At 43.7% G+C, this 23,842-nt stretch overlaps 1 protein-coding gene across 2 annotated transcripts in view; it reads left to right on the top strand.

Moving 5' to 3' along the window:
* Positions 1–23,842, top strand: part of clip1b (CAP-GLY domain containing linker protein 1b) — a 51,413-nt gene that overhangs the window by 6,367 nt on the left and 21,204 nt on the right. The window contains exons 4-15 of one of the 2 annotated variants that reach the window (XM_056290522.1): positions 48–184; positions 348–472; positions 5,714–5,915; positions 6,029–6,226; positions 9,539–9,642; positions 9,758–9,818; positions 13,341–13,445; positions 15,283–15,444; positions 15,688–15,783; positions 18,405–18,462; positions 18,624–18,721; positions 22,667–22,741. In XM_056290522.1, coding sequence (XP_056146497.1) covers positions 48–184; positions 348–472; positions 5,714–5,915; positions 6,029–6,226; positions 9,539–9,642; positions 9,758–9,818; positions 13,341–13,445; positions 15,283–15,444; positions 15,688–15,783; positions 18,405–18,462; positions 18,624–18,721; positions 22,667–22,741 — 1,421 coding nt within the window. The remainder of the gene's footprint in view (positions 1–47; positions 185–347; positions 473–5,713; positions 5,916–6,028; positions 6,227–9,538; positions 9,643–9,757; positions 9,819–13,340; positions 13,446–15,282; positions 15,445–15,687; positions 15,784–18,404; positions 18,463–18,623; positions 18,722–22,666; positions 22,742–23,842) is intronic. The other variant, XM_056290523.1, reaches the window with a different exon arrangement.

The following is a 23,842-nucleotide window of genomic DNA, read 5'->3' as shown; positions in this document are numbered from 1 at the left end:
TCGTTTTGTTACATCCTCTAATCATTACAAATATTTTGTTCCTGCAGCAGCTCAGGGCACTGGCATAAAAACAAGTGCGATGCTTAACCGAACCCTTACAGCTAGCCAGTCGGTATCCAACCTATCGGAGACGGACTCGGTGAAGAAGAACAGGAAAGAGCTGAGGTTGGGGGACCGTGTCCTGGTAAGGTGGCCCCGTGGTTTAAGCCCTCAACTATGCGAAGTTCCAAGATTTCCAACTTGTTTTTGAGTGGCGATTCACTTAGTAGGACATTATTTTAATCGTGCTTTCTGAAAATAATTTTCCTAAACAGACTATCCTGGTCTTTCTCTGTTTCCGGATGTAGGTGGGTGGCACCAAGGCAGGAGTAGTGCGGTTTCTCGGAGACACAGATTTTGCCAAGGGAGACTGGTGTGGAGTGGAGCTAGACGAACCCATCGGCAAGAATGACGGCGCTGTGACAGGGACCAGGTGTGACATGAACTCATATCAAAACTGTTTCTTATGTATATATTTATTTAAGTATGTGGGTGGGTATGCTAATTTTGTCTTTGTCACACATCATTTAGTATACACAACAATTGCAAGTCTAATGAAGTTAGATTTTTTTTTTTAGATTACTTAATTTTTACATCCGAGTTTCACAATTTTTTGTAAAACAGAGGGCAGTACAAACAGTGGAATGCAGATGAGATGTGTCTCACCTACTTTTTAAAATTTTTCTCAAAAAAAACTTGTGGTAGCGTAGCGGTCTATTCCGTTGCCTACCAACAAGGGGATCACCAACTCAAATCCCGGTCTTAAATCCAGCTTGGTTGGGCGTCCCTACAGACACAATTGGCTGTGTGCGGGTGGGAAGCTGGATGTGGGCATGTGTCCTGGTCGCTGCACTAGCGCCTCCTCTGGTCCAAGGATGTAGCACAAAATTCTGGGCCCTGTACATAAGCAGTCTCTGTGGGCCCCTTTCCTCTTTTGTCTCTCACGCATAATTTTTTGAGTTCTAGCATACTGTATGTTATTTGCAATCACAGTACATTAATCTAGCTAGCTGCTACCTAGCTGTGGTAGTAGGAGTTAGCTAGCTAGCTGCTACCTAGCTGTGGTAGCAGGAGTTAGCTAGCCACCTTTCTTTTAAAAGCTCCTAGCTCAACTTTCTTTTGGAAGAAATTCCTCAACACTTGTTTTCCCTCATTTTGCCTTCTCTCCCTTTCCTTTTTTCTTTTCTTTTCTGGAACCCAGATTTTGCTTTCTTTGGGATAGACATGACTCACGACAGGACTAGATGAGCTGCATTGAGAGATGCTCGTAAGGGGTGGACTAAACCATTTTGCACCTTTTGTAAGGGGTGAGAGCAGCCTCAGATAGGGGTGAGAGGGGCCTCAGAGAGCCTCCACTATTTTCTTTAAGTCCCTCAACTGATGTATTGAACCAATTTTAACTGAAGTTATGACACTAATTAGTTAGAAATAAACATTTGCAAACCAAAACAAACTTTTAATCCCAGGCTTCCCGAGGGCCCCCCCCATCTTTCTGGGACCTGGTAGGTCCTTCCCCTTTTTCCCCCCACTACGACACCACTGCTCTGGTCGTTCAGTGCGCCTGTTCAGGGGGTAGGGGGAACTGGGGGTAATAGCATGATCCTCCAAAGTGCTACGTCCCCCTGGTGAAACTCCTCACTGTCAGGTGAAAAGAAGCGGCTGGCGACTCCACATGTATCGGGGGAGACATGGGAGTCTGCTGCCCTCCCTGGATCGGCAGAGGGGGTGGAGCAGCGACTGGGACAGCTTGGAAAAGTGGGGTAATTGGATGGGTACAATTCGGGAGAAAAGGGGGGGGGGGTCCCAAAAAAAACAAACAGCTTCTCTTATCTAATTAATTCCAATAAATATGCAGGTCTTTGTAGTTGATACATTTTTTTGTAAATATATTTTATTGATTTTCAAATGTTTTATCCCACAAGAATTACAAAACATGTATGACGTCAAATCAGCTACTCATCCCCAGATACAAAGTATTATTCATCACATGTATTAACAAATTGAAAACCCCATTCCCATCACTACCAACCCACCCACCCACCCACCCACTCATAGGATCACAGGTTACAGAATACATTTAGATAAAGAAGGGAAAACATAAGATAATCAAATAATTGTATTAATTATTCAAACAAAAAGAAAAGATGAAGGGGGAAAGGAAAAACAAAAATAAAAAAAAAACAGAAAAAAAACCTGGAGGGGGGGGGGATGCTCATTACTGTAATAGGACATTTATGGCTTCTACCCTACACTTTCAAGGGGTTCCTGTAGAGAGTCATAGAAACCCAGAAAGGGCCTCCATATCTTAGCAAAGGTTCCAGATGACCCTTTTAGTGTGTATTTAATTTTCTCTAAATTTAAGAAATGCATAACATCTTTGACCCAATGGGAAAAGGATGGAGGAGCGTGTTGTGTCCATTTTAAGAGGATCAAACGTCTCGCAAGCAATGTGGTGAAAGCTATGATCACATGGGCTTTATTCGGTAAGAGAGCACGAGATTGCTGTGATGTTAAACCAAAGAGAGCACAGATTAGGTCAGGGTCAAATTGGATTTCAAACATCTCACTAAAGGCTTTGAAAATTCTTATCCAAAAGGTGGAGAGATTCGGACACAGCCAAAACATGTGCATTAAATCTGCCGGCTGGCCTCTACATCAAGGGCATAAAGGCTCAATGTTTGGATAAATCTTTGCCAATCTAGCATTAGTAAAATGTACTCTGTGTACAACTTTTAATTGTATTAAGCCATGTTTAGCAGACGTAGACGATGTGTGTATCAAATCTAAAATAGAATCCCATTGGTAATTTCTTAAAGCTATTCCAAGATCAGAGTTCCAGGCCAGTTTTAAATTTTCCATGGAAAGTGGATTGATGTTGTTAATGAACTCATAAATCTGGGATGTCAATCCTCTATGGTCTGAATTCAAGTCCAGGATATGGTCGACATGTGATTTTATGGTTTTGTTTGGAAATGAGTTATATGTTTTTGTACAAAACTCCTGATCTGTAAATAACGAAAGAAGTGGTTCATAGGTAAGTCATAGACTTTGGATAATTGAGGAAAAGACACAAATATGTCCTCTATGTATAGATTTTGGATTGAGCTAATCCCTTTGTTAAACCATAAAATAAATGCAGGGTCTGTATAGGAGGGAATGAACATGTGATTTGACTTAATAGGGCAGAGGGTAGTAGTTCCTTGCAGCTGAAAATGCCTTTTAAAATGAGCCCATATTCTTATTGAGTGATTAACTATTATATTTGAACTCAGGTTATTGCTAAGAAGAGGCAAGGCTACACCAACCACTGAGCCCAAATGGTGTGGGCATGATGAGAACTCTAATCGTACCCAGTCTGCCTTTCCTGCAATTGGTTTGTCTTCAAACCAGTGAATTATTTTCTGAATATTGCATACCCAATAATAAAAAAAGGAAATTAGACAAAGACAGGCCTCCTGCGCGCTTTGGTCTTTGGAGATGGGTTTTGCTGATTTGGCTAGACTTATTCCCCCATATGAACGAGATGATACTTTTATCAAGGGTTTTAAAAAATATTTTTTAATTAGGATGGGGATGTTTTGGAAGAGATATTAAAACTTTGGTAATACTATCATTTTAATTAGGTTAATGCACCCTATTAATGATAATGGTAAAGAGGACCAGCAATTCATATCCTGTTTACACATATTAAAAAGAGCAGTGAAGTTTTTTGTAAGAGTAGCTGGAAAGGAGCAAGTGACCTCAATTCCCTTGGACCCTTTTAAAGGGAAAAACGCTAGGAGGAAGTGCATCTGCTTCAGCATTTAAAGCGGAGCATTCACTTGTTTGCAAATTTATCTTGTACCCTGAGATTTTTCCAAATTGAGTCAGGATGTCTAGAAGGCAGGGGCGTGATAAAGCTGGATCAGAGAAATACTGAAGCAGATCATCAGCATAGAGAGAAACTTTAAACTTTAGCCCTTTAAACTTTTGCCTTTTTAGTCCTTACAGTGTCGCAGTGCTATTCTTAGGGGCTCAATTGCTAATGCGAAAACTAGGGGGGAGAGTGGGCACCTTGTCTTGTCCCCCTTCCAAGGGGAAAGTAATCAGACTGAGTGTTATTAGAGATCACGGCTGCAAGGGCAGAGGAATAAAGCAATTTGATCCAGGCAATGTATTCGTCTTTAAAGCCAAATTTTTGGAGAGTGAAAAATAGATATTTCCACTCGACCCGGACAAAGGCCTTCTCAGCATCAATTGAAATCACGACTTCTGGGCATTTTGACCAGTCTGAGTGGACAACATTGAATATCCAAAGGAGTTGAATCAAGTGCAACTGGACTTGGTATATATCCGTGAAGACGTTTCGCCTCTCATCAAAGAGGCTTCCTCAGTTCGTGCTTGACAGGAGTGAAGACGGCTCTCTTTCTGGCTACCTCAGCACTATAATCAGGATAGATGTGGATCTCTGCGCCCCTGTAACACAGAGGGCCTTTCTCACATGCAAGCTGCATTATTTTGGGCTTCATCTGGAAGTGGTGTATACAGGCTATGAAGGGATGAGGTGTGCCATCCTGTCTCCTCTGGATGGCTACCCTATGCGCTGTCTACGGTTATAGGGCGGGAGAAAGCATCGGCACCATGAGACGGGATTCAATGAAACAAGTTGGTTGGGTGCCTTCAGCTCTCTCTGGTGTGCCTGTTATACGAATATTGCACCGCCTGGATCTGTTCTCGAGGTCATCAATCTTCAGTTTCAGTTGTTCATTCTCCTTGACAAGATGACCAGTTGTACATTCTAGCGCAATTATTCTCCCCTGGAAGTCATTCATTGACGTTTCAATGGTCTGAATTGTCTGATCGTGTCTGGCAATAGTAGCATGGATGGATGAAATTTGTGCAGCCATGTTTGTGATAATTCGCTCCTCCATGCCGGAGAGTAGTTTCTGAAAATCAGCCAAAGTTACTGCTGTGTTGCTGCCATCGTCATACCTCGATTCGTCGTTAGTTAGCTCTGAAGCTAACCCGCCATGTTGACTACCATTCCCCTCACATTCTGCTTTTTTATCTTTGGCTGTCGTCGTTTTGCCCATGTTGAACTTGATATAAAGGACGTCAAGTCAAAAGCCAGTCTTAGAAGCGGGTACTCCAATGTTTATATGGGTAAATTATACAGCAGATATCAAATAAATGTCGAATGATGACAGAGCTTTTCCGACTTGCTGCCTATTCCGCCATTCGCCAAACTGGAAGTCCCTGTAGTTGATACATTTTTGAGACAACTTCCATCCAGTTGTCAGTATTTGTTGGCTCTATATATCATTTATAAGAGTCTCCTTAGCAACAGCATTCATGTTTTTAACAAATACTCATCACTCCGTCATATCTGAGATGTAATACAAAACATGACAGGTCTTTTGTTTCTCTCAACATAGAAGTTCTTATACACTTTTGCAGAGTGAGTGAAATCCTGGACACATCCAGAAAACATGGCGATGATTTACTTTCTTCTCAACACAATCTCTCCGACATAGCTGTGGCAACCGCACTTATAATGACATAACTTTGAGATGAAAAATGTTGTTTTTAATCACAGTTCTGCACTTCAAGGAAACGATTTTAAAAACACGTATGTATGAGAGGTTGAAATAAGGTGTTGTAACTAATTGGTGTTATTCCTTTGTTTCCATTTCAGGTATTTCCAGTGCATGCCGAGGTATGGTTTGTTTGCTCCAGCCCATAAGGTGACACGTATTGGTTTCCCTTGCACCACCCCCACCAAGTCCAAGAGCTCACAGAGGAGGTCTACAATAAAGAGGAGCCCCGATGCCTCCTCCATGAGCTCGATTAGCTCCGCTGCCTCGTCTATCGGTGGGAAACCTAGCCGGACTGGCTTGGTGAGGCATGCACTTTCCTCTGTTAATGTATAGCTTTTTGCTGAGAAGTCATGCCCTCTCATCTACCCTACCTGTATCTTAGCGTGATCCAAACCTGTGTCTCTTTCCCCCAGCTGACAGAGACATCGTCACGGTATGCCCGTAAGATCTCGGGCACCACAGCCCTGCAGGAGGCTTTAAAGGAGAAGCAGCAGCACATTGAACAGCTGCTTGCTGAGAGGGACCTGGAACGCTGTGAAGTTGCCAAGGCAACTAGTCACGTGGGAGAGGTGCAGCAGGAGCTGGCCCTGTTGAGGAATGGACAAGATCAGGTGAGAGCTGTGTAAATGTAGCGAATTCAGGGGCACAGCCGGGACACGGACCTGGGTCTCCCGCACCACGGGTGACTACATTAACCAGTCAACTAAAGGGTCTGACCCGTTAGCAAAGGGCTAGTGAGTCTACTCATTCATGCTCGTTACACTACCTCCCCCCACCCCTTCAGGAAGCGCGTCCCTGTGCATCAGGATATCAGCTCCCTCACACCTCTGGGCACACACGTTTCTGATGGCCACATGGTCTCAACATCCCACTTCTGACACCAATAGTGAATTCAGGGAGCAGCCGGGAACCGCCGCAGTCACTACACGAACCCAGGTCTCCCGCACCACGGGCGACTGCGCTAACCAGTCAACTAAAGGGTCCGACCCTTTAGTCGACTGGTTCATGCTCATTACATAAATATACCGTGATCCAGCTATTTTGGGATCAGAAAAATCTGATATTTCCGCTTCCAGAAAATTGTAATTGATCCTTCAAGAGTCCTCTGTCAATTTTCGGTTCTTGTAAAAAAATAAAAAAAAAGTAATCCCTGCAGAGCCCCAGCAGGACCTCAAAACCCTGCAGGTTAAGGAAGGGTCCTGTATGTTTTTTATGCTACTTGTTTCACAGGATTTTGATTCCTTTAGGAATCTAAAATCTCTTGCAGAAAAAGTAATTTTTTTGGGATTCTACAGAAATATATATGAAAAAGATAACAAAGCCTTGGGATTTGGTTCTTACAGGATTTTTCCCTCACAGTTTTCTTACAGGGTTCTTGTTCTCCTTTTTTTTGCCTCCTCGACCTTTTGCAGAATTACCGTAGCAAGCATATTATAACAATAATGAAATTTCTGTTATACGCACACACTGGTTGATGACTTTGTGATGTTGCTGATTACTTAGATCAAGAGCAAATTTCAAATTGTCTACACTAGAACAGTCTTTCACCGATTCAGTGCTTATCTGATTTCCCGATTGCAAGGTATTATTGATACATTTTGTATCAGCAAGGGTTTTGTCATGATGTTTTGTAATACCAAATTTAGTTAGTGTCTGATATTGCTGTTTTATGTAGCTATATTGCTTTGAAAAATATTAGCATACACATGTACACGAATGAGCTAAAACATTATGACAACTCAGGTGAACCGAATAACATTGATCATCTCCAAACAAGGGCACATGTCAAGGTCTGGGTAGATTAGATGATAAGTGAACAATCAGCTCTCGTAGCCAACATGTTAGATGCAGGAGAAATGGGCAGGTGTGAAGAACTGAGTGACTTTGACAAGGGCCAAATTGTTATGGCTAGAAGACTGGGTCAGAGCATCTCTGAAACTGCAAGGCTTGTGGGGTGCTCTAGTTCAGCGGTGGTCAGTACTAGTGATGCGTGGGTTGACCCACAACCCACAGGTTGCGGGTCGACCCATTCATCACTTGTTGCATCACTTGGGTAGCTGCACCCATGACTGAGCAGCCCTCTTTAGCATCCATTCTGCTTACCTCACCTGGGGAAGGCTTTGGAAAAGGTGTCCTAAAAATAGCCTGCCTCAAACCTCCTGACTAGATTACCATGTCCCGAGGGATCACCACATGCGGTCAGAACCATAGAAACATGAACTTTGGAGCCTGGAATGTACGCGTACTGATAGATAGTGCAACCAGTGACAGACTGGAGAGGAGAACCGCGATCATTGCTAGAGAACTGAAGAGATGCTGGATTGACATAGCAGCCCTTTCTGAAACCCGACGGGCAGATAAAGGACAACTGAAGGAGGAGAAGAGTGGCTACACTTTCTTCTGAAAAGGAAAAGCTGCTGATGAGCCCAGGATCCATGGTGTTGTAGTTGCCATCAGGAACTTCAGCCATCAGCCACCAGTCTGAACTTCCTGTGGGGATCAGTGAGCGTCTCATGACCATCTGCCTGGTGCTTGCCAACAACCAGATGGCAACAGTTGTGAGTGCCTATTCCCCTACTTTAGACTCTGAAGAGGAAGTAAAAGAGACCTTCTATGCCTACTTAGACGAGACACTGTCAAGAATCCCTAAGGAGGATAAGATTATTCTCCTAGGAGACTTAAACGCCAGGGTCAGCCGGGATCAACACCTCTGGAAGGGCAGTAGAGGGAAGGAAGGCATCAGGAACATCAACTTCAATGGAGTTCTACTTCTTAGCAAATGTGCTCAGTACGACCTCACCATCACTAACAAACACTCTCTTTCACCAGAAAATAAATTTTAAGACATATTGGAGACACCCGCGCTCCAAACAGTGGCATCTCCTTGACTATGGCATTGTACAAACCAGGGACCGCCGTGACGTGAACATCACAAGGGCCATGATCAGTGTAGATAACTGCTGGCAAACCTTTCACTTGCTCTTAAAATAGCTCTCGATTAGTGTTTCAGTAGCGTACTGTATCCATCCATTATGCTTATAAGTGATGGTATTAATAGCTGGTATGTTTGTATGTGTGTTAATGGGGCGGGGCTGGTTGTAGTGGGCTGGTCTGGGTAAAAAAAAAAAGTCCGGGGCCATTTTTTAGTCCCAGTCCGTCCCTGCCCATGATAACCCCTGTCCACCGTTGAAAGCACCTACAATGGGCATGCAAGTGTTGGAACTGGACCTTTGGAGCAATGGACGAAGGTGGCCTGGTCCGATGAGTCCCATTTTCTTTTAGATCACGTGGATGGCCATGTACATGTACACTATTTACCTGAGGAAGTGATGGCAACAGGATGCACTGTGAGAAGATGACAAGCCAGTGGAGGGAGTGTGATGCTCTGGGCAGTGTTCTGCTGGGAAACCCTGGGTCCGGTCATTCATGTGGATGTCAATTTGACACGTGCCACCTACCTAAACATCGTTCCAGACCAGGTACACCCCTTCATGGCAACGGTATTCCCTGATGGCAGTGTCCTCTTTCAGCAGGATAATGCACCCTGCCACACTGCACACGTTGTTGACGTGTTCAAGGTGTTGCCCTGGCCTCCAAATTCTCCAGATCTCAATCCCATTGACTGTCTGTGGGATGTGCTGGATCGACAAGTCCATTCCACAGTGGCTCCTCCTCGCAACTTACAGGACTTGAAGGATCTACTGCTGATGTTTTATTGCCAGATACCACCGGACACCTTAAGGGATCTTGTAGAGTCCATGCCTCAGTGGGGTGGTGCTGTTTTGACGACACATGGAGGACCAACTGTATATTAGACAGGTGATCATAATGTTTTGGCTCATGAGTGTATGTTATCACTGTCGTTATGATCATGGTGTTGCTGTTGAGTTTTTTGTTGTTAATGTTGTTACTGTTGGTGTTAGTATGCCATCGAGATGGAGGCAAAACTGGATCAGCTGCGCTCGTTGGTGGAGGCAGCCGACCGGGATAAGGTGGAACTGCTGAACCAACTGGAGGAAGAGAAAAGGTGGGTGATCTCAGTCAAAGTAAAGTCTGTGCCAGACCCCTCAGATACGATTTGTACAGACACTACTGTGTTACATGCGTCCAGATGAACGACTTAATGCGTCCCTTCTCACCAGGAAAGTGGAGGATCTACAGTTCCGTGTAGAAGAGGCATGCATCACCAGAGGTGACCTCGAGGTAACCTGTCTATCTCTCTATCTCTCTCTCTATCTCTCTCTCTATTTATCTATCTATCCGTCTATCTATTTGTCTATCTATTTGTCTATCTATTTGTCTATCTATCTATCTATCTATCTATCTATCTATCTATCTATCTATCTATCTATCTATCTATCTATCTATCTATCTATCTATCTATCTATCTATCTATCTATCTATCTATCTATCTATCTATCTATCTATGTCTGTCTGTCTGTCTGTCTGTCTGTCTGTCTGTCTGTCTGTCTGTCTGTCTGTCTGTCTGTCTGTCTGTCTGTCTGTCTGTCTGTCTGTCTGTCTGTCTGTCTGTCTGTCTGTCTGTCTGTCTGTCTGTCTGTCTGTCTGTCTGTCTGTCATCTCCCCCCCTCTCTCTGTCTTCTCTCACAAAAAGTCCTTGCAGCAGTTAACGCCCAATGAATATCTAATACCTGACATTTGAGCTTTAATTTTACCTGCATGTATTTTGAAATGACATGTCTTCACATGGGTGGTACGGTGGCGCAGTGGTTAGCGCGGTCGCCTCACAAGGGGTAGTCCAACTTTGGGGGGGTCGTCCCGGGTTGTCCTCTGTGTGGAGTTTGCATGTTCTCCCCGTGTCTGTGTGGGTTTCCTCCGGGGGCTCCGGTTTCCTCCCACAGTCCAAAGACATGCAGGTCAGGTGAATCGGCCGTACTAAATTGTCCCTAGGTGTGAATGTATATGTATGTATGTATGTATGTGTATGTGTGTATGTGTGTGTGGACCCTGTGATGGTCTGGCAGCCTGTCCAGGGTGTCTCCCTGCCTGCCGCCCAATGACTGCTGGGATAGGCTCCAGCATCCCCGCGACTCTGAGAGCAGGATATGCAGTTTGGATAATGGATGGATGGAATATCCCATCCACAATAATGAAAAATACAACAAGTCATTCAACACCTCTACAGTGGTGGCCTTGACTCTGTCTTCCATGTAGACTTGACACCACCAAAGTGTTCCTAAGATGACAACGCTGATGATGATGATGATGTTCCCAAGCACAGGCCATTAAACTACTCCAGTTAACCATGATGGTGAACATTACCAATGTTATTTGATGCCAGAGGGCATTATTGACGCTCACTTCCAGTGATGATTAGTTATAAATAAAAACTATGATGGACTGACCAAGTTGGTGTATAATCGGTTGACCTCGGGCCACAGTGACGTGACCTCAGACGTCTCTTTAGATATCGGTCTGTTAAGCTCCGGGCTGTTTTCTGTTCTCCTTTTGTTCATTTCAAATGTTTGGATTGAAATCGAAGCACTAATATTTTCTAACATCATTTATTACTTTAATCATCACGCTTTCTGTACGGTCTCTTTCTACTTGAAAAAGAAAGTAGGCGTTAAACAGCTCCACCTAGTGGACGCTCCCTCAACCGAGCTTCTTTTTTTCTGGTTCTCATGATGTCATCAGGCAACGTTTACATACAGCCTATGAGATCAAATCAGGTCAGCTCATGAATATTAATGAGCAGTATGTCACGCCCCCACAGTGCTTGAGACGGTTGAGAACAGCTTTGGACAAAACACAATTATAAATAAAAAGCTGCTGAATTACAAAAAAATAAAATGTTGCTGAATACTTTATGATGCCTTCTAGGTTTTTGTTTTTGTTTTTTTTAATTCTGTATTTTTCACAGCAGTATATATTACAAAATGTATATCAAAACAATAACAGTTTCATTTTCTTCTGCCATTCAGGTTTTTTTTTTAACTTACAAGTAAAAAAAAACTATATATATATATATATATATATATATACACAGAAAAAAAAGGCAAACTTTAACTTTGTATAGTTTGGAAGAGGTAACGTGTGTACATAAGTCTATACAGGAGAGAGGTGATATGAGGATTCCCAGTTTGTGGTAGCCTTCTAGGTTTTTAGACATGAAAAATTAAGTGTGATTACTGGTTTCAGTCTGAGTTCAAATAATTGGCCTTGTGTTATGTGAATCATATCAGTCATATGGAGGTGACTGGGTCTAGAGTATTGTATATGGGCATGATGGGTCATGGAGTTGTGGTATGGTATATATATAGTATAGTTTATGGACAATATAGTATAAAGGTACTATGGTATCCTATATGGGCATAGGTTATTGATTATTGATTATTCAGTCATAACACAACTCTATATAGTAGTGACATAACTGTTGTGCATACATGCTTACCTTCAGTGTCCTGTTGTTGTTCCATTTATTTCTTGTGGGTTTTTTTTTTCTTTTTGTGTGTGAGTGATGTCTGCAAGTGCTAGTAGCTGATGTGAACCGGAGTCAAATTCCTCGTGTGCACAGACACACTTGGCCAGTACAGTTGATTCTGGGTCCTCTCAGCATCGTCTTTCAGATCATGAAAACTGATCATTTCATCGATACTTCTAGCCAACCTGTTTATTCATCCTGGCATCCTGTTCATCATTTCATGTTCAAACACGTGTCTCTCTTCATGCGTACACATTCATCAGCGGATAACTCATTTACATCTCTTCTCCTACATTTTCTTTACTTCCTGTTCGCAGCATTTGCATTGCCGTTCTCATGTCGTGTGTTCATCCTGTTCGCTCTTCTCTTTCAAAGCTCTTCGTCTCTGCCGGGCCTTGTCCTACGCATGGTTTCATGTTGCTTTCCTGTATTGTCTGGGTGCTGCTGACCCCTGGGGGGGGTGGTGGTCAGAAGGCTGTGTTATTCCCCCGGTACTGGAATAGAAGGACATGGGTGTTGATAAAAGTAGATGGTGCCGTATTCTGATGTAAGGGGTCTAAATCTGTTGGCGCTTCAAGGTTTACCGTCTTGAAGTCATCAGAACAGAATAAAGGGGGCGTCCGGGTGGCGTGGCGGTCTATTCCGTTGCCTGCCAACACGGGGGATCGCCGGTTCGAATCCCCGTGTTACCTCCAGCTTGGTCGGGCGTCTCTACAGACACAATTACCCGTGTCTGTGGGTGGGAAGCCAGATGTGGGTATGTGTCCTGGTCGCTGCACCAGCGCCTCCTCTGGTCGGTCGGGGCATCCTCCCGCATGCTACGTCCCCCTGGTGAAACTGCTCACTGTCAGGTGAAAAAAGTGGCTGGCGACTCCTCATGTATGGGAGGAGTCATGTGGTAGTCTGCAGCCCCCCCACCCCACCCCGGATCAGCAGAGGGGGTGGAGCAGCAACCGGGATGGCTCAGAAGAATGGGGTAATTGGCCAGACACAATTGGGGAGAAAAAGGGGGTTAAAAAAAAAAAGAACAGACTAAAGACAATAACTCCCAATTCACCCTCATGTAGCGTAGGTTTGCCACTGAATTTAGCTCTGGTCACTATTCCAGTGTCAGTTGCCCCGTGATACAACTCAAAAACAAGCGCCCATCTGTGCGTCCATATTTCCGTCTCCTCTCTTAAGTCATTATTTTGTTCTCCGTCTCAGCTGGCATGTGACTATGGCGATGGTGTGTGTGTGTGTGTTCTCCTTCTCTTCTTCTCGCTCTCTTTGACTAACAGACGCAGACCAAAATGGAGCATGCCCACATAAAGGAGCTCGAGCAGAGCCTGCTTTTTGAAAAGACCAAAGCTGACAAACTCCAGAGGGATTTAGAGGACACTAGGGTAATGCTGAACCTGCCTCACTTGTAGGCCCGTACCCGGACCGGCTTGATGCACTGTGCAGAGGAGCTGTAATGATGATAATGCGCTACACATATCATGCATGATGCCACGTGCCAGGTGGTGCACGAGTCCTTCCTGTAGTGGCTTAGAAAAGACTCGTCACAGGGATTCAGTGGGTTCAAGGTTTTCTTTTTCTTTTGCGGGAAGGCTGCGTGTGTGTACGAGTGCACGTGTTGGTGTGCACGCGTGGTTGTTTGCGCATGTGTTTGTCAGTGTAAGAGTCTGTGCTGCATGTTAGACATCCTTTATCAAAGTCTTGCACCCGACACCAGTGTGGTGTTGCGGCACCCCTACGGTAAATGAAGGCTGCAGTTCATATGCAGCAGACAAATACTAGACTTGAGTGAACTAGTAAAAGTAATGGGCGCACCAGCGGCGTGCATAAAGACATTGTCAGTGGTACTGTCTATACTGGGAGTTCCTGGATATTAAATGTTAAGTCTTTATGCATCCCACTGACTACGCCTCTAACAAATTGGCCTCAATGTCAAACACTGACTATATATGGAGCGGCACGGTGGTTAGCGCAGTCGCCTCACAGCAAGAAGGTCCAGGGTTCGAGTTCCGGGGTAGTCCAACCTTGGGGGTCATCCCGGGTCGTCCTCTGTGTGGAGTTTGCATCTTCTCCCCGTGTCTGCATGAGTTTCCTCCGGGTGCTCCGGTTTCCTCCCACGGTCCAGAGACATGTAGGTCAGGTGACGCACAAAATTGTCTCTAGGTGTGAATGTGTGTGTGTGTGTGTGTGTCGGTGCTGTGATGCACTGGCAGCCTGTCCAGGGTGTCTCCCCGCCTGCTGGGATAGGCTCCAGGATCCCGCGACCCCAATTGGGATAAATGGCTTGGATAATGGACGGATGGAATGGCAAAAGTAATGGGAGTGTCTTAGAAACTATCCATCCATCCGTTATCCAAACCACTTGTCCTGCTCTCAGGGCTGCAGGGATGCTGGAGCCTATCCCAGCAGTCATTGGGTGGCAGACGGGGAGACACCCTGGACAGGCCACCAGTCCATCACAGGGCCGACACACAAACACACAAACCCACACATTCACACCTAGAGACAATTTAGTAAGTCCGATTCACCTGACCTACATGTCTTTGGACTGGGGGAGGGAACCGGAGCACCCGGAGGAAACCCACGCAGACACGGGGAGAACATGCAAACGCCACACAGAGGACGACCCGGGATGACCCCCTCCCCCCAAGGTTGGATTATCCTGGGGGTTGAACCCAGGACCTTTTTGCTGTGAGGTGACCGTGCCAACCCCTGCCTTTTTATTTTTTTATTTTTTATTTTTGGAGCAGGTGTATGAATCCATTAACTTTGCAAACCAACTTCCAAACACCGTGTGTTTATTCATCAAGTTAGGTGTAGGACACTACAGAAGTGGCCAATAGATTGTGGAAGTATGAAGGTGAAGACAGACCTCTGGTGAAATTTGAGTTGCTACATATCTGTTCATCGGTGCCATTTGTGCCAGATGAATGTAGCTTCCCTACTGGGGACCACATCAGTTCTAATAGACCGGATTCAAGACTCACAAGATACATGTAAAAAACCCCAGAAGCAAGACAGGACATTAATGAGGGGATTCCCAATAGAGCCGAGCAGTGGCCACCACGGACCTGTGGACTTTTCAGTGAGCCCTGTTCTGCTGTGTTCCAGTAATATTGTCATACTGATCCTTCATGCTTAACCAAGTCAGTAACTACTCTCTTCGTATCGCCTACGCCTTCCTCCCCGACTTCATGGTTTTGTTCACAATCACCCCCGTAGGTGGCCACCGTGTCTGAGAGGTTCAGGATCATGGAGTTGGAGAGGGAGGTGGCAGAGCTGCAGCTCAGGCTCAGGGCTTCCCAGCAGACTGAGAACGCCGTTTCCCTGTCCCAGCAGCAGCTCAGCAACCTCAAGGCCCAAGTGCAGTCTCAGGAGAAAAAGGTGTGTGCAGGTCGTCACAGACAGAAAAACACTACATGGATGCTGCTCTGAGCCGTAACAGCACAGCAGCATAAGTGCATATGAAGTTGATGTCATCAAAATAAGATTGTGGCAGCTGATTCAGTTTGTATTTAGAGCACTCCCTTCATGCTAAGCTTAGCCACCACACTTGTGTGTATTTTATAGTTGTGGTCAAACCTATTTGTGTATGGGTCTGCTGTATGTGTTGCATGTTCCCTGTAGATCAGTGAGCTCAGTGTGGACTTGGAGAGAACGCAGAAGGAGCTACAGACTGTACAAGAAGATAAGAGCTCTCTAGAGCAACAGCTAATAAGCCTGGTGAGAAAACACACACTCACACACACACACACACACTCACACTCATGCAGCACCCATACACATCGGAAATAATACGTGTATGAATGATAACAAAATAGTCTACTACTACTTTCGGGCTGCTCCCGTCAGGGGTCGCCACAGCGGATCATCCGTTTCCATTTCTTCCTGTCTTCTGCGTCTCCCTCTGTCACACCAGCCACCTGCATGTCCTCCCTCACCACATCCATAAACCTCCTCTTTGGCCTTCCTCTGTTCATCTTTCCTGGCAGCTCCATATGCAGCATCCTTCTCCCAATATCCCCAGCATCTCTCCTCCACACATGTCCAAGCCATCTCAATCTTACCTCTCTTGCCTCTCTTGCTTTGTCAATGATAACAAAATGATAGCAAAATAGTGATGTCAGTTAAAACAATGACTGTTGGATCCAGGTGGCATAGCGGTCTATTCCGTTGCCTACCAACATGAGGATCGCCGTTTCGAATCCCCGTGTTACCTCCGGCTTGGTCGGGCGTCCCTGCAGACACAATTGGCCATGTCTGCGGGTGGGAAGCCGGATGTGGGTATGTGTCCTAGCGCCTCCTCTGGTCGATCGGGGCTCCGGTTCGGGGGGGAGGGGGAACTGGGGGGAATACATGATCCTCCCACATGCTACGTCCCCCTGACGAACCTCCCCACTGTCAGGTGAAAAGAAGCGGCTGGCAACTCCACATGTATGGGAGGAGGCATGTGGTAGTCTGCAGCCCTCCCCGGATCAGCAGAGGGGGTGGAGCAGCGACCAGGACGGCTCGGAAGAGTGGGGCAATTGGGGAGAAAAAGGGGGAAACTCTCCCCCTCTCCAAAGAAAAGACTTTTGTGTAGATAATGAATAATTAATTTTTCAGTTTTATAGGGATGATATGATGTGACTTTGCAAGAAGATTGTTTTTATCTGTAGTGATGTGCAGTCATGCCCTTTTTATATCAATCTAAAAATGTTTGCTCTCTGGCATCATGAAAGTCACCCCATTATGAACGCAGCTTTTAAAGCTGCTATAGGTAACTTTTAATACCATCTCGTCATATTCTGTGAAATTCCCATCGTATACCTACCGACAAGGTATCCATCAAGCAAGTGTACTGTGAAAAAAGTCAGATCTCTCTAGCTGCTTCTGGGGCTTTCTTCTGATTCACGAAAAAATCCTTTCAGTCTGAATGAAACAACCAGTCACCACGGAGGAGCGTCCCTAACTCGGTACCAAACATGCCACGTGCACACACAGGGCAGCCCGGTACTTTGGAAGTAATGATCTTTATAAATACTTCACCTCCAAGTAAAACAGTTAACAACAACGTTGGCGGGACTAAGAGATTCACTAAAATGTACATGCCTAGATTAACAACTGCAATACATTTTACTCTCTTCATGACATTAATAGGGATTGTGGACAGAGGTGCCACTGGTACTTGGGAAATAATGATTTTTATCAGTACTGGACCTGTAGGTAAAATAGTGCTTCACAACAACAGTGTTGGTATAACTAAGAGATTCGCTGAGAAAAAATATTTTTTACATGCATAATCAATGACGTCCCCAGGACCAGTCCAGCACACACTGGGGCAGTTTGCAGTGTGAAATGGCTGGGATGAGAGTCAGCACCTCCAAGTCTGAGGCCGTGGTTCTCTACCGGAAAATGGTGGATTGCTCCCTCCGGGTCGGGGATGAGTTGTTGCCTCAAGTGAAGGAGTTCAAGTATCTCGGGGTCTTGTTCATGAGTGAGGGTAGGATGGAGGGGGAGATTGACAGGTGGATTGGTGCAGCATCAGCAGTAATGCGGATGTTGTACTGGACCGTTGTGGTGAAGAGGGAGCTGAATTGGAAGGCAGAACTCAATTTACCAGTCAGTCTTTGTTCAAACCCTGACCTATGGTCATGAGCTTTGGGTAGTGATGGAAAGGGTGAGATCGTGGATACAAGCAGCTGAAATGAGTTTCCTCCGTAGGGTGTCTGGGCTCAGCCTTAGAGATAAGGTGAGGAGCTCGGACATCCGGAGGGAGCTCGGAGTAGAGCCGCTGCTCCTTCCCATCAAAAGGAGCCAGTTGAGGTGGTTTGGGCATTTGATCAGGATGCCTCCTGGGTGCCTTCCTTTGGAGTTTTTCTGGGCATGCCCAACTGGGAGGAGACCCCGGGGTAGACCCAGAACTCGCTGAAGGGACTATGTGTCCAAACTGGCCTGGGAACAACTTGGGATCCCCAGGAGGAGCTGGAGGGCGTTGCTGGGGAGAGGGATGTCTGGAGTACCCTACTTAGCTTGCTTACCCCGCAAGCCGACCCTGGAGAAATGGCTGAAGATGAGATGAGATGAGATGAGATAATCAATGACAATGTGAATTTTGCCTGTTATGACGGAAAAACTCATGCACGGTCATGAAGCTGGTTTGGAGGGAAGGAGGAAGAAGAGCAATGGGGGGGGGGTATTTTGGCAAAATTGCTCTCCTCCAAAGTTACCGATAGCAGCTATAATGCACCAAACCTGTCATCATTTGAGTGTACTCATTATTGTCTGACTGGCTCAAAGAAGAAAGATTTAAGTTGGTGAATAAGTATTTAGCTTGCTGTCATGCAGCTCTTCCATTGTTTCAGAGAGAAAAGCTCGACATGGCTGAGCACACGAGCACAAGAACAGCAAAGATCACCCAAGGTAAGTGTCTCTCACCAATCCCAGAGTTCTACTGGAGACAGTTAATATGGACATTAGACAAGGTGGTTTTATTTATTGTCACCTGCGGTGCTGACCCCTTTTCATGGGAAAAAGGCTCATAATGAGAAACTTGAGTTAATGTACTTTTTTTTTTCTGTCAGAGCTACAGAAAAATGTGGAGCAGCTAACTCAAGACAACCAAACCCAGAGGAAGGAAAGCCTGTGCAGAGAGCAAGACTTAAAAGACCAGCTGACACAGGTTGGTTTTCTGCAGCAAAACATAAAGCAATACTAACACACGTGTACATTTAAAAAAATAAGACGTTCAAAACCAACACAAAATCCTCATCCTTCCTAACCTCATGTGATCTGTCAGTTTTGTTGCTATGCTTACGTTACAAAAAAAGGGCTTGAGGAGTAGCTTTTCTTGTGAAACAAACTGACTGTAAAAAAAACATGTTTTTAGTTTAAATATGTTAATTTCATTTACATCAACTTGAACCAAAGGACACTCAAATATTCTTCCTTTTGCAAATATGCTAACATGTGCGGTACAGGGATTCCAGGGTGCTTTCATCCAGGGTGATTTTTTTTTAGTTTTAGCTTTTTGAATCACTTTTTATTTCTATTCTATTTGCAGTTTTCCTTTAATGAGTTGCTGGCCATTTTTATTTTTGGTTTTGGACACCCATTTCTATTCAGTTTAGATGTTATTAGTTGTAATTATGAATTTAGTTTTATTTGACTTTTAAGGAAACCCTGCCCTGGCCTGCACCACCAAACCCTTGAAGCACCGATACTTGTGGTACTTTTTTGCTCGTGCAAAACGTGGAGTTCCAACACATTTAACCCGGATGGCTTTTGTTGACACCGAATTAAACAAAGCAGCAAACATACAAACACGTCTTTACAAGAGCATGCCCAGAAAGAACATTTCCTTAGCCACTTAACCCGAAATCATATTCACACTGCCATCTAGTGGCCATTGCAATCCACCGCCTGCACAGAGGAAAGGTGGGCTGTGATTATGTCGGGACGTTCTCATTTTGACAAAATAGATTGACTAACAGAAACATAAATGCTTCCATTTTATTACCATTTCTAGTTTTAAGGCCAATATTTGAATTTCAGTTTTTCTTTTTCTCACAAGCTTAGTTTTAGTTTCGATTTTTGATTTAACATTTTATTTTTTTCCCCATTGATCTTCCTTGTTTTAGTTTCGGGTTTTCATTAGCAGTAATAATGTTGCTTTCATCCACATGGACTGAAACATCCTGCCTCCTAGTGGACTCTGGCCTCAGGCAAACACAGCTTTGTCAGCATGAACACATGACCTACACTCACACGCACACAGTGCCCTGTACCATTTAGCAGTAATAGGCATATGCAGCCAGCCAGCCAGCCAGCCAGCCAGTCCTCCTCCTTTATTCCAGCTTAACACGATGATGCAGAGATGACTGCTCCTGCTGGGTGACTGCACCCAGCAGTCAGCTGTTCAAGTGAAATGCTCACATGGTTATTGGCAGCGCTGATATCCAGGATCAGCCAGCTATTTAAAGGATATAAATATACAGTATGTGTGTAAAAGTAAAATCATTCAAGTTTTAAAATAAAAAACAAAACTAACATGTTATAGCAGTTAACATATATGTAAATATTGTTCATCATACAAACAAAAATAAAAATACAAAGAATGTGTTACCGTGAAATAGCAAGAAAGCCTATTCAGGATCACTCGCTGAAATCAAGAAACCATGTTGAGGTCCTGGGCACAAGTCAACATTACTGCTTTGGTATAATGATGAGGATTATCAGAAAAAAAGCAAGCTGTACCTCAAAAGAAGGCAGAGATTTCTACATGTCTCCCTGCCAGCAGATTGTTTTGAAATGATAAATAACATTCCTTTTCAGCTCGTCATTAATATATATCAATACAATATATTATATTATGTATAATGTAATATATAGTAATATACAATATATATCATATTATATATTACATAATATATTATAACTAGTAAAAACCCGCTACAATGTAGCGGTACCCCACTCCAAGTGGGGGTGGAAACCCCGAACTGGTGGGGCCCTTGGCATTCAACCAAAAGTTTATTAAACTTGATCAAAAGTTAATGCACTCTATGACAATATTTGTAAAACAACCCTTTAAAGTACTATGTACTCACCACCCGGAACACAATATTCAAAAACTTTACAAAAGCTATTAAACATGTGCTAACAAAATTTACATTGAACACAGCGCAAAACACCCTACACTGTGCAGTGTAAACATCACATGACGTTCACAGCAACCAATAGCAGGCCACATAACATATCACCTGACATGTCCAGAGCCAATCACAGCAGGGCATTTTAATCGCTTGCTACCTGTCACTAACTGTGCCCTAACTGCCCCTTTGAGGCCAATAGTAGTTCCAACCAAGCATATTTCACATACATGACATTGCATACACAATAACATTAAAGGGGGAGAGGGTCACATTTTCCAGGTTAAGGGGGGGGGGGGTCCCAGAAAAAAAATTAGGTGAAAAAATCAAAAATGCTCAGAATCAACTGAAATGCCGAGAAAAGTGTTTTTTAGCCATTTTTAGAAAAAGGCATATTTTGCACATTTATGCATAATTATGCATAATTTTAATTTTTTGAGATTTTTCCCGTACTATCTGGAACAATACCTACCACCTCCAAAAAGAATTAGGATCATAAGTGCTTTAGTTTTCGGCCCCGCTATCTACACTAACTAACTAACGCACACACACACTAACACCACACACACACACACATTACGAAAATATGGGAGTTGATACATAATATAAATATATTATATATTATACGTGTATATATATATGTATATATACACATATGTATGTGTGTATGTATATATGTATACATGTATATATACACATATATACGTATATATTTGTATATATACATTTATACATACACTAGCAGAGGTACCTGGCGTTGCCTGGGAAAAATATTCTCACCAAAACAACCAACACGATGTGATCTTTACGATATAATCCATAATGAAACATAGGATAATATATGATATGATACATGTGATAAACAAATGTTGAATAAACGAATGTTATTAACAAAAATGATCAAATGTCATAATTTTCAATCCATTTATCAAGCTTCTTTGCCAGTGTGTGTATTAATTGCTCAGTGCTCAAGCGCCTCAGGGTAAACCATGCTCCGTGCCTTCAGGCTATCATTGATGTTAAGTGCAGTGCCTCCCTTGACCACTGCAAGGATTTGCCGGAAGTCTCCACAAAGCATCGTTGGAATGCCTCTTTCGCAAATAAATCAAAATTTTTTATTTGGTTTTTGAAATACGTTTCGATCTGTGCAATCCTTGGGAAGTGCTGATTCTAAAGATACCTTTCTTTTTGTTCTACAATGAGTATTTCTGGAGTTTTAAGCGAACATACAAACATACACTCTCGCTTTATATATATACACATGGTGTCTTGTTTCACCACCGTTTACTGTAAAGTGACTTTGAGTGTTAGAAAAGCGCTGTATAAATTAGATTTTTATTATTATTATTATTATTATATATATACAGATTGACAGCTGATGATTGCTTATGGCATGAAACAGGCTTGTACTGTCTCATAAACAAGGCTCAGTGTTTTCGGTTTTTACCGATTTTCACTGAAAAATACCCAGATTATTTAAAAGGAGCAGATCGATTTAAACTGATTTTCACCTGGATTTTATGTTTCCATGGATCTAAAAGTTGTTCCTGTTCATGTGAGGTTATGTAATAGTGTCCTTTTGTGGCGAAATTCTGCATGCTGGATGGCTTTGAAAAATAAAAACCGAAAACATTGAGCCTCGCACAAACAGAATTTACTTGACTCACTGGATTATATATTCATATACGTACATGTATGTATGTATGTATGTATGTATGTATGTATGTATGTGTATGTGTGTATGTGTGTATGTGTGTATGTATGTATGTATACATATATTGACGTGTGTGTGTGTGCTGCTTTTGTGTTCATTCTACGGCTAAACAATTCTTAATCTCGACTATTTGGTTCAGATAAAGTTAGATCAGACGGATATAAAAAGATCTATATCAGAGTCTTGTGTTCAGGGTCTGTAAAGGTGATGTGATGCAGCGTGCAGTGATGTGACATATTCTTATTGAGCCATCTTTTTTTTCCAGGCTAAAGAGGCGGTGGAGAAGACGACTCAGTCGCTTGATCAGCTGGCCAGTGAAAAGAGGACGCTGGAGACTCAGGTGAGGAGCGCCACTGTGAGGGAGTCGTGTGACAAACCCTGCAGCTAAACAGAGGTCCCACTGTTCTCTATGATGACATCATCAGGCTTCATACCTGCTCTTTCTCATTAGGCTAATTAGGCTCTTTCTAATTAGTATCTGTTCAAATGTGTGTGTGTGTGTGTGTGCGTGCACATAGAAGTACACGTTCACATACATAAGTGAGTCATGAGGATTGCATGATTTCTATCCTCCTCTGACTCCACGTATCAGTCTTCACATCGATTCAGCCATTCATTTAAATGTGCCTGGCTCTCACTCTTTCTCCTGTCTCCCTCTCTTTCCTATCTCTCTCTCTCTTTCCCTTTTTACCCACTCTCACCATTATCTGTGCTTCTTAACGTTGTGTGACTAATCCAGATGACTGCTGCTAATCTGCTTCAGTTGCTGTTGTTTCATCTTAACATCTACTGTCCTTTATAAATGTCCACGCTATCATGTGTGTACTCACACTTCTCTCTCTCTTTCTCTTGCGCTCTCTTTATTCTCTCTCTCTCTTTATTCTCTCTCTTTCTCTCTGTTCTCACTCTCGCTCTCTCTATTCTCACTCTCTCTTTCTCTCACTCTCTGTCACGCTCTCTCGTGCTCTCTCACACTATTCTCTGTCTCACACTCTCACTCCTGCTTTCTTTATGTCTCACTCTCTTACTCTCCCTTTACTCACTCTCACTGTCTCTCACACTCGCTCTCTCTCTTGCTCTCTCTTACTCTCACTCTCTCGCTCTCTCTCTTACTCCCTCTTTATTCTCTGTCTCTGTCTCACGCTCTCTCTCTCTCGCTCTCTTTCTTTATTTTCTCTCTCTCTCGCTCTTTCTATTTTCTCTCTCTCTTTATTCTTTCTCTCACTCTCGCTCACTTTCTCTTTATTCTCTCTCACACTGTCTCACTCTCTCACACTCTCTCCCCCTCCCTCTCTTTATTCTCTCTCACTCTCTGTCTCACTCTCTGCCTCACTCTCCCTCTCGCACTCTTTTTATTCTCTTTTGCTCTCTTTTGCTGTCTCTATTTTCTCTCTCTCGCTCTCTATTCTCTCTCTCGCTCTATTTAGCCTCTCTCTCTTTA

This window comes from Lampris incognitus, chromosome 12 (genome assembly GCF_029633865.1).
Source record: "Lampris incognitus isolate fLamInc1 chromosome 12, fLamInc1.hap2, whole genome shotgun sequence".
Taxonomy (NCBI): Eukaryota; Metazoa; Chordata; class Actinopteri; order Lampriformes; family Lampridae; genus Lampris; species Lampris incognitus.
Note: the sequence above shows the minus strand (reverse complement) of the source record. Positions and strands in the feature narration are given on the sequence as shown.